This window comes from Branchiostoma floridae, chromosome 16 (genome assembly GCF_000003815.2).
Source record: "Branchiostoma floridae strain S238N-H82 chromosome 16, Bfl_VNyyK, whole genome shotgun sequence".
Classification (NCBI taxonomy): domain Eukaryota; kingdom Metazoa; phylum Chordata; class Leptocardii; order Amphioxiformes; family Branchiostomatidae; genus Branchiostoma; species Branchiostoma floridae.
In genome coordinates this window covers 3,676,825-3,700,186 of record NC_049994.1, presented here as the reverse complement: position 1 = coordinate 3,700,186, position 23,362 = coordinate 3,676,825, and the positions used below count along the sequence as shown (strand labels likewise).

Sequence of the window (23,362 nt, the reverse complement as noted above, 5' to 3'; positions counted from 1 at the left end):
TGAAGTCAAATCATCCCTATAGCTTATTGCGATATGAGTATAGATTAGAGTTTGTACGACGTATAGCGATATTATATTGCTGTAGTGGTTTCAGTTGTAAGTATGATCAGATTTAATATTTTCTTTGTGGCAAGTCACGTTGTTGCAATGTTCAGGTACAATGAAATTGCAAAAACGTAGCATATTTTTGGGTGCAACTATTAACATCTAAGTCATGTTTTTTTTATAATAAAGTTCTAAGTACAGAACTAAGTGTTTTATTTAGAAAAAAATATGTCAGTCAATGGGAAATCATTTACGTTTGGGACCGCAACTGTTAGCAGCGATACCTAGCTGCAGCGTGGCATAGTACAAGTCAGAATTGCCAAGAGAAAGGTGACAGATGGTCCCCTAAACGTCGGTTCAAATCAATCACTTCGTTGTATACAAAGAATGCTGTTATATTATTCCCAACTCGAGAAAACTATTAATTGTTAAATAATGTTTTCTCTTGCAGTTTGAGGGTCTAACTGTTCCAGTTTACTAAAGATGGCGTCATCTTGGAGACTTTTGCGTGAGCGGTTCAAGTCAGCACTCGGCATTTCTCGCGAAGAAGACACCAAAACCATCGTCGACAAGGAAGAAATCGACGAATCGCTGCAGACTCCAACGCCCGGCGTGGACGAAGCGACCCCTACCGGAAGAAGGCCGCGTTGGCAGCTTGTTTTCCTAAGCGCTACGGTATGTGGGATTGAGCTGTGCTATGCCGCGGAAACGGCATACGTTAGCCCTACTCTACTCAACATCGGAGTCCCCGAGAGGTTCATGACATTAGCGTGGTGTCTGAGTCCGTTACTCGGGTTCTTTCTCACTCCTCTCCTCGGGTCGGCTAGCGACACCTGCCGGGCAAAGTTGGGACGGCGCCGGCCCTTTATTCTCCTTCTGTCCGCGGGAATAGTAACCGGGCTTATCCTCGTTCCAAACGGTAGGGATATCGGCGTAGCACTCGGAGATTCGGAAGACGGACATTTAGATGGGCATAACGTGTCTTTTCCGACTTCCCCACCCATAGAAAACATAACTCAAGCCGAAAACGTCACAACAGCACCAACAGAGTTACCACCGACTGGAGACTACCCAACAACCCCCGCGACACACACCGGAAATGCGTCAGACCAATGGGTTGACATCACTTCCCCTGACCATCATGCATGGGGCGTGGTGTTCACCGTGGTGGGCGTGGTTCTGTTAGACTTTAGCTGCGACGCCTGTCAATCACCTTGTCGCGCTTACCTATTGGACGTTTGCGTACCAGAAGACCACGCTATTGGTCTGACCACTTTTACTATTATGGCCGGCTTCGGTGGAGCCGTAGGGTACCTAGTCGGCGGACTGAACTGGGAAAACATTGAGATTGGCCGACAACTAGGTGGCCACGTCCGAGTCGTCTTCCTCGTTGTACTAGTTCTCTTCGTTCTCGGAGTGTCTCTGACAGTCACGACCGCAAAAGAAACTCCTCTACCGGTCCTTCTTCGCAAAGAGAAGAAAGGAAGAAAGGATGTCGGCTATCAGTCATTCCAGGAAGAAACAACGGAAACGGAAATGACAAAGCTCTCCGATGGGTATCAGCAAATTGGCGGGAAAAACACTGAAGAGAAAGACGACAAAGACAAGAAAATTGTCTCGTACCAAGAGAATGGAGTTGCCAACGGTGACGTCACCAATCGATCAACCATTGACGGACCTGGGCAACATCCGGGGCATGTTGTTGCCATGGAGACTGCAGACGATGACGAGTACGACCTTCAGGAGCCCACCCTCAAGACCTACCTGCTGTCAATCATCTACATGCCGAAGTGTTTGAGAATACTCTGCCTCACCAACTACCTGAACTGGATGGCCCTGGTGAGCTACTCGCTCTACTTTACGGACTTTGTGGGGCAGGCGGTGTACGGAGGCGACCCGCGGGCCCCCTTGGGGTCCCCGGCGAGGGAGCTGTACGACGAGGGGGTGCGGATGGGAAGTTGCGGGATGGCGGTGTACTCCCTCACATGCTCCTTCTACTCCATGATCGTGGAGAAACTCATCTCTCGAATAGGTAAGATATATCTGTTTGTTGTGTCATCTATGGAGGTAAGCAACATTTACCCAGCTTGGACTGGGGGCGGTACAAGCTTCCCGGTCACCTTTGACCAATTACTTACGTCACGTTTCCAAGAAATCTTAATCGTTGTCAAATGTTACTTGTCTAAAGTGTACTCGTAACGTGCCATAAGAATATTATGATAATTTTTCCATAAGAAGGCGTGATACTAGTAGACTCGCCCTGAAGCGTCACCAGAAAGGACAACCTCATTTGCGAAGTGTAGACCATATTTATACCCAGAGATTTCAAGAAGCCTAGAGAAACTTGAAAGCAATTTTCCCTTGCAACGAAGCGTAGAAATACTACTGCGATCTGGGTGTCAATAAAACATGCGGGCAGATTTCCTTCTGATACAAACAAGATTTTCTCCTAACCCCTTTACACCGGGACAACATGATGTAATCTCTATTCCATTACAGACGTTTCGGACCCTTCACATTCTTGTTTTTCCCAAACGCCTTTATAAATAAATAAAAGTTTAACGAGTAACGGCAACTTTGACAAAACAAGTAACAATTGACTTCCTCAGAGCTAGGAAGTTTTCTTTCCTCAACTTGAGAATGGTATGACACAAATGATATGAATGAGTCTTGTAAGTGTAATCAGAATATACCAACGTTTTGAAATATTCTGATAATTATGTCCTTCAAAAATTTTTCACAGATTCAGGGAACTGTAAATGCAGAACGTTTTGCGGTGGATTAATGTTCGCGGTTTTCGCGGTGGCCGCTTCACCGCGAATTTAAAATCACCGCGAACATTTTTCCATAGCAGTAGGAGACTACAGTGCATGGTGCTACCGCGAACTTAAAACCACCGCGAAAAGTACTTTTTCTCGCTACAGCGAAATTCAATCCCCGCGAAATTTATGCCTTTACAGTATTTTGTCCGGAAAGGTCCGGATCATGCGTTTAAATCATGTAATGCTGCAGATTGTGCCCTTGGGAAAGGCTTTTTACACGACTGTCCTCGCTTCAACTCATAGGCGCCCGAGCTGTCTACATGGCTGGCCAGATGACTCATTGCGTTGGAATGCTGGCCATGGGGCTGATCCGACAGCGCTGGGCTGTCATCGTGCTGTCCTGTGCTGCCGGAGTGCTGTACGCCACCATCTTCACTATACCGTTTATCCTGGTGGCCAGCTACCACTCACAGGGCCTGGTGAGTAATACTGGTACAACAGACAAGTAGTATCCTATTTGTCCTGGCCATCTATCCGCCCTCCGTTATAAAGTGATGGGGAATCGTCGTCTGGAGCCTAAAGTCACCTATGCGCTGAGAGAATCCTGAGACGACCGCCTACAAGCGGGCGTCTAATTCCGCGCAAAGCAGAAAAACTTCCGAGGGCTGGGCGGGTGGGTCGCTTCAGGCTCCAGACGTGGTCGGAGGGCGGCCTAACGAGTTACGAGATGCCCCTAATCTGCATATTTATACAATGGATGGATCACGTGTCTAACATCCGGGCGAATAGGCGACCAGAATAAATAGTATCCTATTTGTCCTGGCCATCTATCCGCCCTCCGTTATAAAGTGATGGGGAATCGTCGTCTTCCGCCTTTGCCCTCTCTGGCTTCAGAGCCTTTCCCTTCCTGTCACCTAATATCCTCCTTCGAAGACACTCTCCTAAGATATCTTCTCACTCCTTTTCCTGTTCACTCTTTCAAATCATCTTGTCCCTCTCTCTACTTCCCATCCTTATCTTCGCTCTTTCACCTTTCTTCTCCCCTTACCCATCTAATCCCTTTCTTATTTCTCTCGACTTGTCCCCCACACTTCATCATATTCTTCTCTGAACTTCGTCAAAACAACGTTTACCCACTCTAATCGACCGCAGCGCGCGCTTCGAAAACTGAGAGAAAATCAACGCCGAGAATACCGATCTAAATTTCTCCACGTACAAAAGTTGAGCGAAAACAGGAAGGAAAGAAAATTCTTCGAATGCTATCCTATCTTCTCGGCGACTTTGGGAACCACGCCCTTCTGATGCCCCATAAAGGGAGATCTCTAGTAGCATCTGGCAAAATCCGCAATGTTCCGAAAGACAACAAAATCCTATGCGCACGATTTCAAAAACGCCAAAACATATTGCTCACTCCATTCCTTATGCCCGTGTCCCACATACACTATAACCAAGCCTCAGTCCGGACCAAGTCCTTACACACTCCCGCATAGCATGTTATCCAGCCTTCCGCGGAACCCCGTCGCGCTGGATAAAATCGCCAAATGTCAAACAAGAGCGTACACAACTTTTAGGGTTTTCCAAAATTCCAGCTTTCCGCGGAACCCCTTCGCACTGGATGATATTACAACAAATCACGAAAAAGGATTAAAAGAACACAATTTCTCGGATCGTCCAGCCTTCCGCGGAAACCCTTCGCACTGGATAACGTCACACCAAGCTGAAGAAAGACTGCACACTTTTTGGGTCATTCAGCTTACCGCGGAACCCCATCGCACTGAATGATATCTTGCCGTGCTATAAAAGGCGTCAGACCAAAGACGTTCTTGGTCAGACCAATCTCAAAACAGGGTTGCTCGATTAGTTCCTAACCCTCAAGCATCCCGCGGCACCCCATCGCACTTGAGAACGACATGTTAAAATCTATTCACGAAAAATAGGGGGAAAATGACTTACAGTTCCTTGAGTTGTCGGCGGGGTTAGCTGAACTGACCGGCAGGGGCTGGGCGGTGTCGGGGACTGGAGCGCCAGTCGACCCTGATCCTCTGACCGCTGTCCCTTGTAGCACTATGTTCGGCACAAAGAACATGGTTCACAACATAAAACATCACAGCCTAACTGTTCGGCTAACAGGTTCCCGGCGCGTCTTGAGCCCTCTCTGCTGCTAAGGCTTGTGCTGGCCACCAACGGGTCCTATCAGGCCGCACATCTGGCGAGGTTGAGGGTGGCTTATGCCGGCTCTGGGTGGTGGTGTGTCCCGCGCATCCCTGTTGTTGGAGGGGGAGAGCGTCGGACCTGTATAAACAACACGTGAACCATGAGACAGTGGGAAGGGACGGGCGCCCGGCAACAGGTCCGGTCCCAGACAGACAAGTCTAAAACATACGCATCTTCCACACCGCCCAGCCCCCCCACATGCGAGCGAGCCGCGTTACGTGGCGTAAGGCTGGGCCACGCGCATTCACACATCCATGCGCCTTACAGGTACGCACTCATACACATGTAAACTAAAACAAATGGTAGCAGAAAACCCCATACACAGCCTCGACGTTCAATCTAGGAAGCAAAAGAAAAATTCTGCCTGGCCGAAAAAACGGAAAAAAAGACACCCAAATCGAACCAGCTGCAGCCTTCCAAGCTCAGGTGGGTTGGCTGAACGCTACGCCAGGCTCTCCCAGAGGGATGACCCGTAATCCTGAAAACAAAGAAACCAAGGGGGGTCGCCATCTTGCCTCATGGATCATGCCATCGTCGTCCTCTGTCCCTGCCTGAAATATTCACGAAAATCAAAGAATGACATAAAATCTGGAAACTCTCGTTCTGCTCCACGCCTTAGCAATGAAAGCCAACACCCACAGCTTTCCTTCGCAGAGGATAGAAAGGATACAAGAACATGGCGAAGACAAAGGAATTCCGGAGAACCACCATCTGCCATGTGGGCACCAACTATCTGCTTGGAGTAGCTGTCGGATCCTGCTAAAAAACGTACACAAAATCAGGAAATCGCACAAAAATCACTCAGCTCCAAGCGGAGCAAAACGCCAACGTGAACTAAAAAACGTCCTAAACTCGACCCGGCCTAGGATAAAAGGGAAGAAACTGTAAAACGAGCAAAAAGTGTAAGGCAGCCATCCTCTGCACTAGGGTCTTTCCTCCCCCGCCGCTCTGAAGCTCATACATACGAATAAGCGACAGGAATGCAAATTAGAACGATACAGCCGGCTCAGAATTCCAAGCGTGCTAGAAGAAAATCACGACCGGCGAAAGAAATATCAAGACGCAACATTACACGAAAAAGAAAATTTTAAAATACGGGAGAAGCACAGAAAATGTACCGACCGACCACTGGAAACCGACACCAAACCTTCCGTGGAAAGAACAAACGTCGACCTGATGGTAACCACGCCGTGGCCGCATGAGTCCTCGGATTGCCTCGAGTCACCCTGCGGCGTCCAGACGTACTCTTGCCGCCGCGGGAAGTTTTGTCTGCTTGCGGAGGAGCCGTCGCTTCAGCTCCAGCCGTTGTTGGAGGCGGCCTAACGAGTTACGAGATGCCCCTAATCTGCATATTTATACAATGGATGGATCACGTGTCTAACATCCGGGCGAATAGGCGACCAGAATAAATAGAGAGCCGCATATTCCTAAAAGAGCAACACAGTTTAGGAAAGAGTTACATTTGTCAATTGTGCTTTTCAATCTATTTTGTTTAATAAAAGCTAAGTGGAATAATGGCAAGCAATCAGTTGTAATCAATTGCTCACTACCCTTTTCTGCCTAAGATGTGTATGTCTATCTATCCATCTCAATTTATGTATATCCATCCACATGCTTTATCTCTCTAAGTATATTTTACCATTATGATAGTAGTTATATAAAATTATCTATCTATCTGTATGCCTATCTAACTATCTATATGTACCATTCAATCACTCATCCATCCATTTATCCATCCATCCATCTATCCATCCATCAATCAATCCATTTATCCATCCATCCATCCGTATATCCATCCGTTTATCCATCCATCCATCCACCCATCCACCCATCCATCCATCCATCCATCCACCCATCCATCCATCCATCCATCCATCCATCCATCCATCCATCCATCCATCCATCCATCCATCCATCCATCCATCCATCCATCCATCCATCCATCCATCAATTCATTCATTCATTCATCCATCCATCCATTCATCCATCAATTTATCCATCCATCCATCCATCCATCTATCCACCCATCCCTCCATCCATCCAATGACTTAATACTAACAACGATATTTTCCCCGTGTCGTCTTTTTTGTGGTTTTTGGTTTGCGTTTCGTTCACTGTTTCAAGTTTGACCAGATCCGAGAATCCGGCGGAAAAAAGAACTACATCCGGGGACTTGGAACAGACGTGGCTTTGGTCAGCAGCATGGTGTTCTTCGCCCAACTGACCCTTTCGTCCTTCATCGGTTCCCTGGTGTCAGCGGTCAACTCTACTGTGGCCGTAATGGTCACTTCGTCCATCCTCAGCTTCCTAGCATCCGTTGCCGCAAGCCGAGTGACGTATCTAGGCTTGTGACGTCACTGTGTGACGTCATCGAAACCTTGAGGCAAACCGTCGTTTGTAAATGCGTTTGTAGTCATGTAGTAGCGTTTGTGAATAATTTCACCAAGTTGAAGAAAATCACTCGACAAAAGGGCCTTTGTTCACAACCAGGATTTGAATACACAGCAGTCTCATACGTTTGGGACTGCATATATGATAATACTTAACGTTTGGGATCGCATTGGTTAGCAGCGACACCTAGCTGCAGTGTGGAGTAGTACAAGTCAGTATTGCCATGACGAAGGTGACAGACCGTCAGCAAAACATTTCGTTTTTGCTTTTGTATAGATCCTGGCAGTGAATAAAGAACCTAATTATCCACCTACTAGTGTTATTTAGATGTTAAATGGTTATAGCGTTAAAAGTAAACGTTTGTGCTTGGTATAATCAAAATGCTGTCTGATTCTGGTTCCACTGTTTGTATGGTACAATGAAATATGTTGGGAAATGATAGATTATTACTATAACAAATGCCGATATCTTATAAATGGCCTATTAAATAACGTGATCTATATTGCTCCTTTAACATTGTCTATATTTCACACAAGAAAAAAGTTGATCAACACAAAACAGTCTAACAACAGAAGAGCAAGATGTTAGTGTGGTTTGTTTATTGTTTATTGTTTGAAAAATGAAATCAAGTTGAGACAATGCATATGGTTCAAATACAAACAATTCATAGTTGTTTAGAAGAAAGTGTTCACTGCGCTCATGTGTTAACTACAAGAGGCAAATGACACACACGGTGGGCGGTATAGACTTTCTGAAGCTTTTGTCCAGTATATAACGTCACAAATACGTAAGATCACGTTTCCTGATGGTGATTGATAATTTGCATAGAAAAGCACGTCAACAACACAAGTTTGATATATACATTTACATCTAGGTTAGTATTTTGTTATTTAAAATTGATATAATTACTCTAATGCATATGATTTAGAATGAGGACAGATTCGATTTTGTTATAATGTTTAGGTGCTTTCCTCAGCTACATTACAAACTAGAAATGGAAAAATTAATGTATGTAGTATGTAGTATGTTACGTCTGGTTACGTAACGTGAAGTCGATATTATGTATTTCACGAAGGTTCAATATTGTAAGAAGTCGCTAGAGGGCGTAGCTTGTCCGTATGAATAGTGTGATTTGGCGTAAAGTTGTTTAGCAACTGTGCATTGAGATGTAGCAAGTATATGAAAAGACATATGTGAAGAAATAGTGGGAAAATGTAGTACACTAGACCAGTTGATAAAATCAAATGTACTTGGGTACTTTATCTGAAGTAGCTTTCTCTGTCTTGTTCTGTTTTGGGTACATGATATGTTATGTCATTTGACACGGGTGATGCTTTATCGATAATCATTCAGCCTATTTTTAAGTAGTTTTCACACGTTGCCACCATTTGTAAATGCTTGTACAGGCAGCAACCTTGATTATCTGTGCAAGCTTGTGTACTTCATCCCTTGTCTGGTGTCTTGTTGGCCAGAGATTTTCATACATTTCACAAAGATGTGAACAATGCAAGGCAGCCCTTGTCAAATCTCCTGGACAAAGGCGGCGCACGTAGGCCTGAATCAAGCCTGAAAAATAGCAAGAAATATTTCAAGTGTCATCAAATTAACTTTTAGTTTCACTTTAGTCTGGAAGTGTCACTCAGGTCGAAGCTTGGCCTGCTTTTCAGACAGTCTTGGGCACACAAACAATAACACACAAACAATAACAATAATGGCTGCATAAGCTATGAAGTAGTATCAGTTATGGTGCGGTCACATAGATCTTGCGATCTTCGTACGATCACTACCTTCGGGCATTTTTGAGGACAGCCTTGTACGTGTCTTGCAAAGTTTAATAGTCTTGGTACTCAAAAGACAGTTTTACATCCTCCTCGGTCGTTGGTTACGTCACACCCTGCTTGAAAATCCTATGGCATCAAAAGTGTACGACGATCGCACGACCTGTGTGACCGCGCCCTATTATAGTATAAGTCAATTAGCAAGCTTCATCAGACTTCGTGATTCAAGAGGGAGTTTGATCCACAACCGCTCGCCATAGTACTGCAGACTGCCACTCTAACTGCCAGAAGCCCGATACAGGGCATCTAGAAGTAAAACGAAGCGACATGAGATGTCATTTGCACCCCGCTCTGTAAGATTGCTGTACGAAAGTGCTAGATGATCGGTAAAGAATGTTGATTCTGTCATGTATATTTTCTTAATCCGATTGCTGTCTAATTTTAAATGTTGTAAATGTATTAATGTTTTAAAGTTGATTCTGTGACTGATGACGTATTTCATGTGTATATACATGCCAAGTCATCCAGGAATAAAGCTGAATCTGAATCTGAATCTGAATCTAACAGATGACCACGGAAGCATGGTCATAGTCCCGTAACCCGTAAGCAGAACTTAGTATTTCTATCAAGTAAAACAAACAAAGTAATACTAGCAGTAATATTAGCTGTTTTTTTTCTCCCCAGATAAAATATTGTTTTCAATGTACTAAGGGTTCTTCTAATACTATTATGCATAATTAAAACTCCAGCTAACTAACACTAAATTGATTTGAACTTACCCCACATACCGATCTAAAATTTAGAGTCATGCCACCAATGGCGATGTTAATAACGTATCAATCTAGTGGCAAATGCAAAATCATAAAAACTACATGAAAGATCTTTCAACATGGATTTATGCTTCTTTAGAATTTCGTACCTTTTTCAGCATCCACCAAGGGAAAATCAAAGTTCTGTCTGTTCATCTCTTCATTGAAGGCCTGCCTAAACCAATAGATAGCTTCATCCAGGTGTTCGGGTTCTTCGCCTTGTAGGAAATAATTACCGGCCTTGTTGAAGTTGGAGGCAAGCCTAAGGAATGGAAGCAACACATGACAAATTAGCATATATTTTTGTCTGCTTGTCTAGTTAGCTATATTTCTTGATATCACTTATTCTAACGTCCGTATGATACGTCGAGAAATACTATTTGTTTTTTCCGGCACAGATAGAGAAGCTAAGTGCTGTTAATGTTCTTCAACGTAAGTCAATTTAAAATTGCTTTCCTCAAAGCTCATGATCAAAATGTCTTGATGAACCACTATTGTTCAAAATTCCATCATGAGGTAAGTGTTGTATTCTTATCCTGAGCTGCTAGGTGTCGCTCCTAACAATACGCATATGTAAATACCTTACGTTTGGGACCGCATTGATAGCAGCGACACCTAGCTGCAGTGCAGAATAATGCCAGTTAACAGTGCATTGAGGAGGGTGACCAACGTCACAAAAACGTCGCTTTTTGATTAATAAGAGATCCAGATCGCAAATATACTTGTTATCTAGGGGTTTTCCAATCGAGTTGAGTTTAATATGTAATGACTTTGTCCGTGGATATATTTATGATCATTTGGTAAAGTACCTGGTAACGTCATGTTGGCCTTTTGCAAGGTTGATAAGCTCCTTGCAGTGGTCCGCTCCGCGATGATGGAAGTCTTTTCGTTGGGATTCGTTCGACTCCAGTGAAGTCAGGAGACTGTAACACCTGCATGTAACATTTGTGTTAACAATTCCGTGAGCGTCGATAAAGGTCAAACATCCAGGTGATAAGATCTCTTTGCCATATCAATTCACAGCTAGGAAATAAAAACCCTCTCTAGTGTCACTGACGAGAGACAACGGGTGGTTTCATAATGTTTTATGTAATGTTACGCACAAATGAATTTTTTTAAAAATTTATCCGGTTTTCAGATAAGCAATGCACTGGTTTATTGAACTTTCACCTCGCATACCCTCGCCAATTTATTTTCTCTCATTACAATGCAAATGAACAAGAGATGTAAAAAAAGCAGATACAGTGAAATCGGGGAACTGTTTCTCAGTGGCCGACATACATGACCATAACGCAGGTAACTATGAAGGACTTCGTTCGGGGAGGTAAAATTCTACCTTTACCCTCTGTCTGCATGTACTTTGTATGTTGCACTGTTAGAATAAATTACTATCTTGAGTGCAGTGCCACATTGTGCTCGTCCGTTCCAAAGCAAAAAAAGATAAGAAAGAATATTAAAGAGGTCATCTGTACCTTGTTAGCTGACCAGTGCAGACCATGACAGCGTATTCTTCGCGTCCGTATTTCTTAAGCAGGCCCAACTCGAAGTACTTTCCTTCCATGCGAATCAACTCCTCATACTTTGAGACTGCCTCGAGAAGATCTTGTCGTCTGGATTCCTCGCTAGTCTCTCCAGTGATGTCAACCTATAGCAAAATGTGCATGCGTAAATATATTTACCTACAGCCACCGGCTACGGGACTGGGTGAGTGAGTGAGTGAGTGAGTGAGTGAGTGAGTGAGTGAGTGAGTGAGTGGGTGGGTGGGTGAGTGAGTGAGTGAGTGGGTGGGTGGGTGGGTGAGTGAGTGGGTGGGTGGGTGGGTGGGTGAGTGAGTGAGTGAGTGAGTGGGTGGTTGGGTGGTTGGGTGGGTGAGTGAGTGAGTGAGTGAGTGAGTGAGTGAGTGAGTGAGTGAGTGAGTGAGTGAGTGAGTGAGTGAGTGAGTGAGTGAGTGAGTGAGTGAGTGAGTGAAAAATCAAAGCCATTTTGATTGAAATATATGCATGGCATCCTCTTGGAACCCCAAATGAAATTGTAGTGGTCATGAAGGTGGAACATAGAGAGAGAGTATAGAATTAGAATACCAAACGATAAATTCTATATTTTTGCTGTTCCAAATATTCTATGACTTTTAAATACACATTGCTATTTTCGAATATTAGTATACGCTGTGGTTTCCCGATATCATTTTGGCAATGCTTTAAATGTATTTTCTTATTTTGCCCGCGGCGGCTTTGTACGATTTTTAGAATGTTTTTAAACTTCTTTAACGGGAGAAATTTGGCGTTCGCTCGGATACAATCCACATATAGTTGAATCAAAATGGCCTAGATTCCAAACATGTAAAGTAAAGGATAAACTACATATGCTTGATAGCAAACAAACAAGAATACCAATGCTTCTAACCGGGAGCTTGTCAGGAAAAAAAGTTTGGACATATTCTTGATAATAAGTAGATATACGTTATAATTAGGCATTTACCATTGCAGCAAAATTTGATTAAATAGAAATAGAAATCCGACAATTGGTTGCCAAATCTTTCATGGTACCCCAACAGTAACTGTCAAATAATAAGACTAAGAGAAAGATGCATATGAGATAAAATAAGAAACATGCATACTTTTAGGAATAACACTCCTGTGGCCTGGGACTTGTAATGCATCAGTGTGGTCAAGCCGGCACGTCTCTTTATTTCTTCACTGATGTAATGGGCCATGTGGAGGTATATCTCTAACTCTGTGCGTTCCGTGGTTCCTTTCCTGTACTTATCCTTAAGGTAGAAGCAAAGCCGGCCCAGGGAGTAACAGACAGAGGCGTAGATTTCCGGAATAATGGCCACCTGTATATGTTGAGGAAAATATCAACAAGCTATTAGCTCTGTATATGCATTAAGCTAAGGGCACAATGCGCCGTACGTGCAAATACATGCTGTCTACGTGCCAAAACGTAGGCAATCTTTTAGGATCCGTAAGTGGAAGGTACCGCCTCCGTAAGAACTCGTAGGGAATCCGACGGATTTAGGAGCACGCAGAAACGCCGTAGAACTTAACGTGCAGGCAAAACTTTGTGTGCCAGCGGCCTGAACGTTTTCAAAGATACGTGGCGGACGTGGCCTCCCAAGAAAACGTACGGACTAATTGCACGTACGGCGGGTTGTTCCCTTAGTTTAAGGCATCTACATGCAAAAATTTGATGATCCGTACAACCCCTCTTTAGGTATTCTTTTTAGAGTCTTACAACATTACCCCTTGCAGTTTCAAAAAAGCCGCTTGGGTTCCCCTCCTATATTACTTTCTCACAATATGAATATCACATCCAGGAGATCACAATAAATCCAGAGATTATTGACGTATAGCTCCAAATATGCACACGCACACACGCGTACGCAAACACATGTCACATACAATCGAACAAGTGGGACCTAAAACTATACCTCCATTTTTTCTCTTGAGGTTACATTGACAGTAACAGCAGAAAAAATGTTTATTACCTTTAGAATGTCGTCAGGCACTGCCAATCCGTTCTTGACAAGGCTATCGTACACGGCATCTGATACTGGACGCTGTTTATGGCTCACTCTTGACAGTTTCGACAACAGCCTGTCATCTCGTGGTAATACGTTTTGGAACGTATCTATGTCAGATTTAGACAACAAACGTCGCGATATCGCCTTGAAAAACTCGTCGCTAACTTGCTCAGCTATCGTCATCAGTCGGTCGGTGACGTGGCGAGCCTTTTCGATGAGTGTCTCCTCCGTATGTATACTGGCGGAGTCAGCTGACGTTTCTGTTGTCTCTGACGCAATGCCTGCTACTTCTTGTATTAGCTCCATAGCTCTCCGAAGCTCGATTTCAGAGTCCTCTGCTCTTCCAAGGTGGGTGTATAAATGCCCTATGACCTGAGAAAGTAATAAAGAACAGAAATCGAGCCGTGTTCATCACTCAGATCACACAGAGTCTACCGTTATACACAATGGTTCTGTGCAGATTAATGACGACTGAAAAGAAATTCTAAGTAACCATTCGCTATGTGTTAAATGGATTAAAAACCTTCAAAACGTTCAAAGTAGGAAGACATGGGAAAAAAAACTAAGGGAATAAAAGAAAGGGGCTGTTGAAAGACATGAGAGAAAAAGTTTGAAAGAAAAAAAAAGACAGGCAGACAGACAGAAAAAAGAAAAATGATAGGATACTTACCTCATGAAGTCTCGCAATCATTAGCTTCTGGTCATTTCGTAACTCTTGATTTGTGGCTTGCTCTATTACCTAGGGGTGAAAAATTGAAATCTAATTTAATGACGTCGTATGATGCAAATAGCATCACGTGATAATAAATGGGACCATGATTCATACAGGGAGCTTAAATCGACCTACATCGGCACAATAACCTCATCAAACAATCTACCAAACACCTTCGGAAATAATCATGCGGCTCCAGATAGAGTAAAAGATTTTACCAAAACAAAAGGTCCATCCTCATGGAAGTAACAACAAAGTAATACTAAATTGTTTGAAGATAAAGTACCTGTTTTACATGTGGCAGTAACTTGATGGCAAAACTCCTTTCTGTTGACAGTCGAAGATCTTTATTGAAGAACTTTACGAGCGTTCTTAGCAAGATGGCCACCATCTCATTCTTTGCTTCATCCTCCATCCAAAAGAGGAGTGCATGTTGGGTTGCCTCATGAACGGTCATTTGACGTTGAGAACGGACTACCTCAACAGTGCCGAGTGATAGGTGTTCAACCTAGATTGGACAAGAATATCCGTTATTATTACATGTTAATAATAACTTTATTTCAAATTCTTACCAGTGGGATAATTGCCGGTAACAAAGACAGACAAATAGTTTAGAACAATGAAACTTGTGTCTACTCAAGCTCAGACAGATTAGGTAGAATTTCTTTAATAGTCGTGGAAAAAACAGACTCTGAAATAAAACATGTTAACGATCATGAACTCATATTTCATTCATATACTATGATTATTAGTCACGTCCAAGGTGAAAGACAAATTTCGAAGATATGAAGTAACAACAAAAAATGTCTATCATTTCGAAAACCACACTAAGGATGTTCAGTCATTTGTTCGACCTCCTTTACCACATACTATCTCATCATGAAGGCAACTTTATTTGAACAAACTTATCTTTCTATATTTAAACGCTTGCACAAGTTTTAGGGTTTCACAGGGGATGTCATCTTTGTAAGCAAATCGATATGGACTAAAATAGACAAAAAGACGATTTTCACCTGAATGACCATGTCGTTGACAACGGCCATTGCCTCAGCATCATGACAAGACTCCATCGTTCCTGTCAATACTGCTAAGGGAATTATGGACGAGTCCATTAACGCTATGAAGCTGAACATCCGGCGCACTGTTGGTTCCATCTTCCCGAAGGAAAGGTTGATGGCTGCGTACAAGTTACGGCCGACGTCTCCTCGCGACCTGTGGCCGAAAATGCATTGAATAAGTCTAGCAAGAAATATGATCTGACTTGTTAATATACATCATAAAGAGCTAAAGTGATCTCCACCTAAAACTTTATCTCAGAATAATTACTAATTAGCTCAGTCTTATTTAGCTGTATGACCTAGCCGCTCCGAACTGAGATTCATTTATGTGACGTCAGCAAAGGGTTAAAATATGCATACGCCAGTTTCTATACAAAAAGTGTCCGTGGTAGTGCTGGCGGCAAACAGTGATGACAGGGTTTAGCTAGATGGCTCAGATTTACGTTCGCATTTCTTTTAATCTGGTGTGAAATGACATTAAATACTAACATGCCTGGAAAGCGTGCAAAGTGATCTGTTTTGGTGCAAATTCATTTTGGGCCAGGGCCATGTATTTATCCGCGTTGGAATCACCTTCCATGAGTTTTGTGGGCGTGGACACACCAACCTTCTCTCCACCGGGGCGGTGCACGATATCAACTTACAACAGCCTTTTACCCATTGATGTCGTCACACACGAATACATCGCACGTATCCATAGTGACTGGGTCGGATAACTAAAGTTAATTTAACAAATCAGACGAAAATTCCAATGACTACAACTTTTGAGTTGGAGGATTATTTAATTCTCCATAATAGATTTAAGGTTGTTAAAATTGTCGTAAGCAGAAGAATCTACGATGCGGGAATGTTATAAGAAAAAGGCTGGCAGGGAATAATGTTCAAGACATTTATGTTTATATGGACTATATACGAGGTCTTCAAAAACAATTTCTGTTCTTACGTATAATATGGGGCGAGCCATGTGTCTTCCCTTTTCTGTATCCGTTTTGCCGATGCTTTGGTTTCCAGTAGCTCCAGATACTCCTGTGGGTCTATGTGTGCGTCTGCAATGTACGCTCTGGCCGCAGCTGAAGAAGATAAGCAATAGCAGTAAGATTCACGTCTATGGTCGCCATCCTCCTGCGCAGGTACATCCAATGGTGAAATTGCCTGTCTGGATGTACCCTGCTTTCTCAACCATCACTCTTAGTTCCTGACCGCCCTACTTATAATATTGATGAGCTTATCGTTATTTTGCGAGATACCTTTTAAAAATGAAAAGCCTATTCTCTGATTGGCTGACAGCTGGTTTGTGGCGACGCCCACAGGAACTAAGAGTGATAGTTGAGAAAGCAGGGTACATCCAGACGTTTGCGAAGCTGCCAGAGGCCCAAGTGTTATCAAACTTCTATTTCTTTCACGTGGTTTCATTTTAGGGTCGTTAAATGACACAGTATATTGAACACATCAATGCCACAAAGTAATGCAACACTAACCTAGACCAAGAGGAAGGCAGCTGAATCTTCTCGCCAATGTGTGCACTGCGTCTATGTCCCAACCATGGGGAAGTCCGTTCGGTCCAACAAGAAACTGGTCTGCCTCATCTTCAGTGAAGCCAGTGATATCCACCACGTCTCTACAGGGTTTAAAGGAAGTTCAAAGTCAGTATATGTTAACACAGCATTGATTTGTTTTATAAGTAGAAAAAAACCCCATTCTTTGCAATTCATGTCTTACAGCAATTTGCAGTCTAGGTTTCTCTAGTTTCTATCGTGCATCAATTGACTTAACACATTGAGCAGTACACGTTAGAATTTGACTAATTCAATGGTGCCCGGCGGGGCTGGGTATCGGTATAGCGTACCGGTACAAAACCGGTTTTACTTGTTGGACCGGGCCAGAAAAACCGGACCGGTAAAAAAATAGGTGCACCGGATGTTGGACCTATTAGAAAATTAACAGATTATTTGATCAGGCATTCACACGTTTTGGTGCTTGCAGGTGGAAGAAAATAACAAGAGTGAAGTAGAGAAGATTTTATAGCCATTTCTACCAAGTTTTGCAGTCAATCGTACAGTTGCAGTTAGCGTTGTTAGGTTTTAAAACGCCAGTTTGAGTCGAACACTCAACCAAACAGATTTCTTTGCAGTGAAATGGACCATTGGTATGAGCCATACTGAATCAGGTCCAGGTTCAGGTCCGGACCTTGACCTGATCCTCTGGACCCGAACCGGACCTGGACCTGAATTTTCTGTACCGGTATCCACCCCTAGTGCCCAGTATTCAGCTCACCTGTTTGGCAATAGATTCCGGTTGTTAGTTGTGATGATGATTTGACACAGGGAATCTCCTTGTAGCATCCAGGCAGGAACCAGACTTGAATCTTGAAGATCGTCGATGACTAGAAGAGCGTGGACACCACTTCTTCGAAGCTCCAACTGCAATCGCTTTTCGTCATCATGGAGATCTTTCCCAACTATTCCACGCAATAACTGCTGAATTCCTATTCTTAGTGACTCCCTACCACTTCCGTTAAACATCCAAGCGATGGCTTCAGGGGTTTTGTCAAGGAAGCAGTTCGCAAAGTGGCATGCTAGCTGCGTTTTGCCAGAGCCATTTATGCCTGCGAGAACGGCGAGATACTTTTGTTCGAGAGTTTGTCGTAAGACTGAGAAGTTGCTACTTGTATAGTAGTGGGGAACAGTTTTGGGAACGTTGTTTGGTAATCGCGAACGGGTCGAATCTGCAGCTTTTTCTAATGTCTCTGCTAGTTCCTGACAGTTATTTTCTCTCATAACCTGACACAGCAGTCGCAATCCGCTGACGGGTTTAGTTGGTAGGAGGCGAAGGAGAGTTTCTGCCTGATCTCCTTGCGTTTCCTCTGTGATGATCACGTCAACCTCGTCGGCAGTTACAACCCCACGCTCATGAAGCCCGTAAGCTACCCTTGTAACTTTTCCTCTCTCAACTAGCCCTTTGGCAATCTCTGCTCGATGTTTTCTCAGGGTTTGCCACGACATCGGACTCTTTTCTGAGAACAAAATATGTGAATACGGATGATAAAGTTCAGCTTCGTGAAAATCCAGTTGAAATGACCATGAAAAAATATTTTAAGAAAGAATCATCTCAATAATCTCTTGACTTGCAAGCGCCACAGAGGGAGGGTATGCAATCGCTATTTGCATGATATTTCAGCGACGTGTAGTAATTGTATTCGAATTCTTTGTCAGAAAATATGTGTATATTCAATGACATGTTTATAAATCTTTATGGTATGGAAAATGTTGTTGCAATTACACTTGAATCTATTACATAGGTATCAAGTGGTAAATTTTGAATACCTCTGTCTTGAACCTGTTGCTCCTGTTGCCTCTGGTCTCTCATCTTTGCTTGCAAAATCTCTGCTTCAGCTGGGTGATAGAGATATAATAAAATTGTTCTGTTAAGTCCTGTTCTTGTATTATTTTAATATGAAAGAGAAAATTTTTTTATAGCAGCCATCAGGAGACTGGCATTACTATTACGACATTTGATATATTAGAGTGAAAGCTTAAGTTCATCAATGCTGTTAAATGACATTTTGAATAAGAAATAAAAATTACATGACCAATGCTTTAAAAGAGTTGGGCCTTGCATAATTTTCCTGCTTACTTAATCAGCCTAATTCATGAAATGGACTTAGCTGTTAATACAAAGAGGTGGCGTTAGAGACACCTGGCTACAGCAAAGGGTCGTACGTGACATATAACCTGTGTCATCCCCCGTCTCTGTTCAATGTCGGACAGTGGGCATGAATTTAAACTGCTTTTCTCACTCCTCTTACAGAAAAATCCGACTCCAAATCCAGGCTAAGATTTTGACCTTGTCCCGGAGACAGAGTGTCCTTGAGATTATATGTTGATATATTGAGATACTTCTGAATTATGTATATTGAGATACTTCTGAATTATAATACTAGAATTCGAAAGTTGCTGTTCTAGAAACCTCTAGTATTGAAGGAAAGTCGAGCCGACAATCTGACCTTGAAAAGAGACGGGATGCGAAACAGGTTATCTGGCACATATGATCCATTACTGTAGTCTCGTGACTCTTAGGCCACGTCCTGGAAATCCTGATTCCTCGAAGTGTTTGAATTGTTGTTCTAATATGCAAACTTCTGCTTTAGAAGTTGGAATCTTTAAGAGCGTTAAGACAACAAAATTCTCAGTGGCAAAATAAGTATTGGTTGGATAGAATCAAATCGAAAACAAACAGTACCTTCCAACTCTTCCGCGACGTCTTTGCGTTTTCTCTCCTCCAACACTTTTATCAAGTCATCAACGGTTCCTCGGTCCCCTTTCATTCTCTTCCATTGGTTGAGCACATCTCTGCACCCCTCGGTGGGATCTTCTCTCCGATGTTGCTCGATTGCCCTGATGTCGGCTTCCGTGACTCCTAGCCTACGCCCAATCTCTTTCCAGTCGTCTCTGGCCCGATCCACAATTATATCAAAGAACTTCTCCATCTGTAAATCAAGGAAACTGTCAATCAGGGTTGTAGTCAGCCTGAAATCATTTTCAGTCCCCTTGATTTTGAATGTGAATCCTATCGAGCACCGAAGGCATGACCATCTAAAACACTATTTCCTGCATTTTGAGGTGCAAATTTTGCTTGTAGACTAAGATGTTCAATGGCATCTGTTTTGGTGAAGAACAACACATGGGTTTCAGTTTTTGTATATCTTTACATATCAATTTTTGTTTGTCCCAGGGGACGGAATGGGGAAAACTTTTTTCAGTCCCCAGCTCGGCAAAGTTCCCTCAAAGGACTGAAGGACAGGTGCTGGCTACAACCCTGCGTGTCAATGCATTTAAGTTCGCGGGGATTTAATTTCGGAAAAGTGGAGGGTTTGCGGTGGTTTGAGTTCGCGGTATACACTGTAGTCACATACTGAAATGGAAAAAAAAATGTTAGCGGTGGTTTTAAGTTCGCGCTAAGACTGCCTCGCGAAAACCGCGAACAAATTTAAACCACCGCGATATTTCTGCATGTACAGTATTGACAGACGTTTTCTTAACGTTAGATCCACAAAGAAAACGTTTAGTAACTGCTTTGTTTCGGAATTAATTGATTCGTCAAATCGTTTAACTAGCAACGGCCTAAAACATCGATACATCTTGCTTAGAAAATCATTGATAACTTCTGTTTGCTTACTAACTAAGTGAGCGTGGTAGCTTTCGTTACAACGATACCGGTGCCGGTGGGTATTGTATAGCGTGTGCAAGGAATGAGAACTTGATGAGTTTATACAGCTGTGAGCAAACATGGGCGACCCGTATCAAATTCCCTAGTGGCAACAAACGTTTGCACGTATACATAATTTTGAGACAGACTATTCGGTTCCTGAAGTTCAACATCTGATACCGCCAGCTATGCGTCAATAGATTCGATACTTTTCCTTTTGTTTCATGTGTGACATACACAGAATAACTGCTACTGCGATTGTTATATATCAAACCGCTATAGCTAACGGCTTCATCCCCTTCAACCAGGGTGGCTACCAGTAGTAGAAGGCTTTGACCTACTGTTGGACAAATAGCTCAACGCATTTTCAATAAAAAGATTGAATCTTTGTACTTTACGCTGTTTTTTTTCCTTTCAGTTATACTTTTACATTTACACGATACTTGTAGTGCAGAAGTCAGTGGTATAGAAATCTAATTGAAGTCGCAGCACCTATCGCAGAGTGATCGCCGACTAGTGGACCGTTACTGAAATGGCGCTCAGTGACATTGTATGCCTTCAGGCTATAGTAAACCAACACAAAGACTGTAACGTATTGTTACCGACTAATGGATCTCGCCATATCATGTACGTTGCAAATAAACTGACAACATCACAATTCGAAGAGGGAACTAACAATTAAGCTAGCCCATCGATGTATGGACAGTTAGGGTATACGGCTTGAGATAATAAACGTTGTTTGTAAGAGGTTAACAGCAGCTATTTGCTAGCATATACTATACACCGATTATATATGAACCATTATATATTTCACCAAAACCTACCGTTCAGATATATTCAGCTTGAAAGCTGTACAAGATGTGTCGATCTTCGTTGTCACCTGCACAGGCTTTGCCCTGCTGCTTCCTGGCTCTCAAGAGGTCAAAGCATCTCAGTCAATTACGCTCATGTAAAAGAGTCCGTTCTCATTTTGTACATTAATTACTTTAAAGTTTAGTCCAGCCTTGCTTTGAATATCAGCAAAAGAATTTCTGTTTATGTCTTGCTTTTCTGGCATTTCTTTTACGACAAGAATTATACGGTACGAAAGTCTGCTGGCGGAGGGACAAATATGTCACGGATATGTTACCAGGTTCAAAATGGCGGATATAACGTGGCAAGCACCTGGCGCAGTGCTTTGCACCTGTCATTTCCGTGGGTGTGCTGTTGTTTGCAACTGCCATCGATCATTTGTAGACGATAGCTGGTTGTTCGTTGGTTTCAGAAGCACACGTGACAATCCGAATCAAATCGAAATCTATAATGGTAGCTAGTAGGGAAACGATGGTCAAGGTCAATTTTGGCGAACTTCTATTGTTTTGTATCTTTTGATCTAGACACACTATGGTATTGACTAGGTATTGACTTTTTCGGTGTCAGATAGCCTGTCAGATAAGGGAGAAGTGGTGTTGTAGGGAAGTGTTTGTAAAGTGACATTATTTGCATAGTTAATTAGGCAAATCTATGATTCTATGGTTTTCTACATACGGCTTTTATAAAAAAATGTATTTAATCTATGGAAGCAAAATATCAACAGACACTTATTATATTATGATGGCCTAATATGATCATAATGATAAGGTGTCATCAGAATCACACGGTGGTAAATGATGGAAATTACCTACTTCTGAGATATACAAGCTAGTAAAAGTTGTGCCCCGCTAGAAATAGATGTGTAAATGTCCAATTCATTTTCATAATTCATGATCAAATGTGATTCTGTCACACTAAAGGACTTTTACACATTGCTGTACATCACATTAATTTCTACAAATATGATGCATTTTGCTTCGCAAGACCATCAGAAATAAAAAAAATGATGATATTGACAGTTTTAATTGCATAATCAATGGGACGAACTCAAACGATGAGCCTACAAAGGCTTAGGAGGTTCCATGGAGGTATGATAGCCTCCATAGCAGGCTCTCTGGGCCTTTCTTTCGTTTTTGTTTGCCCATAATACACTTTTTCTGACCATGCATCTTTTTTGGCACTAGGTCGTTTGTGCCGGCGGCTGCTTTATGTATGGAGGCTAAAAGTATGAGGTCTCTAAGCTTTTGTTAAGAATTGGCCTCTTTAATATAGGGCCTTCACACTGAAACCGAATCAGCAGGAATCAAACAGAACCAGCCTGAATGAATTATTTGCAAAATTCGTGCCACATTCGGGGCCATTCGGGTGGAATGAGAAGGAATGAGCCAGAATGCTGTTATGCCCTAACCCGTGCCTGCCCCATTCCGTGCCCAATTCAGGCACGGAACGTGGCACAGCCCGACTGCCCCGGTCTGTGCCTAGAAGCGATGTCAATCACTATGACTGACGGGGTAGTGATAACTAATTATTCACGCCCATGTTTCCAAATAAGGCTTGATCTTGCGAGATCTTGCGAGATTTTGTTTCGAGACTTGGAAAAGTCTGGCAGTTTGGCGGACCAAATGTTAATCCTAAAATAAGTTATTTTTATTGCAAGTTAGTACACAGAGGTAATTGCATGCTGACGAATACAATATGATATACAGATAGCGGGAAATTTATCAAATTAGAATGCAGGTTAAACATCTTGTCCTTTTTGATTTCCACTGTATGATTTTCATCCATAAAATTGTGCGTCGAAGACACAGAATTTAGCACGTCTATAGTGCATTCCATTTATGTTACAAAATATACCACATATAAACATGACAACGTCCAGCTGCACCTTGATCAAGTCTCCAAGCGTTAATGATTCAGTTCGTTGTGTCAGACCTCAGTACACAATCTGAGGCACAGTTTGTGCCCCGAACCGTGTTTTGCCCGAAACCGTGCTTAGGCACGGTTCGGGGCAGT

At 42.8% G+C, this 23,362-nt stretch overlaps 2 protein-coding genes across 4 annotated transcripts in view; one reads left to right on the top strand and one right to left on the bottom strand.

The window, feature by feature from the left end:
- LOC118403670 (proton-associated sugar transporter A-like) overlaps positions 1 to 8,999 on the top strand; it is a 31,274-nt gene extending 22,275 nt beyond the window's left edge. Inside the window, exons 2-4 of one of the 3 annotated variants that reach the window (XM_035802451.1) lie at positions 497 to 2,077; positions 3,111 to 3,286; positions 7,155 to 8,999. In XM_035802451.1, coding sequence (XP_035658344.1) covers positions 529 to 2,077; positions 3,111 to 3,286; positions 7,155 to 7,373 — 1,944 coding nt within the window. In that variant the 5' untranslated portion in view covers positions 497 to 528 and the 3' untranslated portion in view covers positions 7,374 to 8,999. Of the gene's footprint in view, positions 1 to 496; positions 2,078 to 3,110; positions 3,287 to 7,145 lie in introns of all 3 variants that reach the window. The other 2 variants (XM_035802450.1, XM_035802448.1) reach the window with 2 other exon arrangements.
- A 1,008-nt stretch (positions 9,000 to 10,007) lies between these two features.
- On the bottom strand, positions 10,008 to 21,407 carry LOC118403754. The gene is made up of 14 exons (XM_035802550.1): positions 21,322 to 21,407; positions 19,532 to 19,778; positions 18,616 to 18,684; positions 17,567 to 18,305; positions 16,771 to 16,910; positions 16,236 to 16,362; positions 15,248 to 15,446; positions 14,521 to 14,742; positions 14,193 to 14,261; positions 13,487 to 13,894; positions 12,617 to 12,835; positions 11,472 to 11,644; positions 10,809 to 10,931; positions 10,008 to 10,261 (listed from the first exon to the last, which is right to left on the bottom strand). The coding sequence occupies exons 2-14, from the start codon at positions 19,776 to 19,778 to the stop codon at positions 10,096 to 10,098; spliced, it is 2,901 nt and encodes a 966-aa protein (XP_035658443.1). The 5' UTR covers positions 21,322 to 21,407; the 3' UTR covers positions 10,008 to 10,095.
- Positions 21,408 to 23,362: the final 1,955 nt, after the last annotated feature.

Coding starts and splice junctions, on each gene's coding strand:
- LOC118403754 (XM_035802550.1), bottom strand. CDS start 19,778: ATGGAGAAGTTCTTTGATATAATTGTGGATCGGGCCAGAGACGACTGG. Junction 14,743..15,247: donor TCAACGACATGGTCATTCAG/GTGAAAATCGTC, acceptor TGTCCAATCTAG/GTTGAACACCTATCACTCGG. Junction 13,895..14,192: donor TGATTGCGAGACTTCATGAG/GTAAGTATCCTA, acceptor TTACTTTCTCAG/GTCATAGGGCATTTATACAC.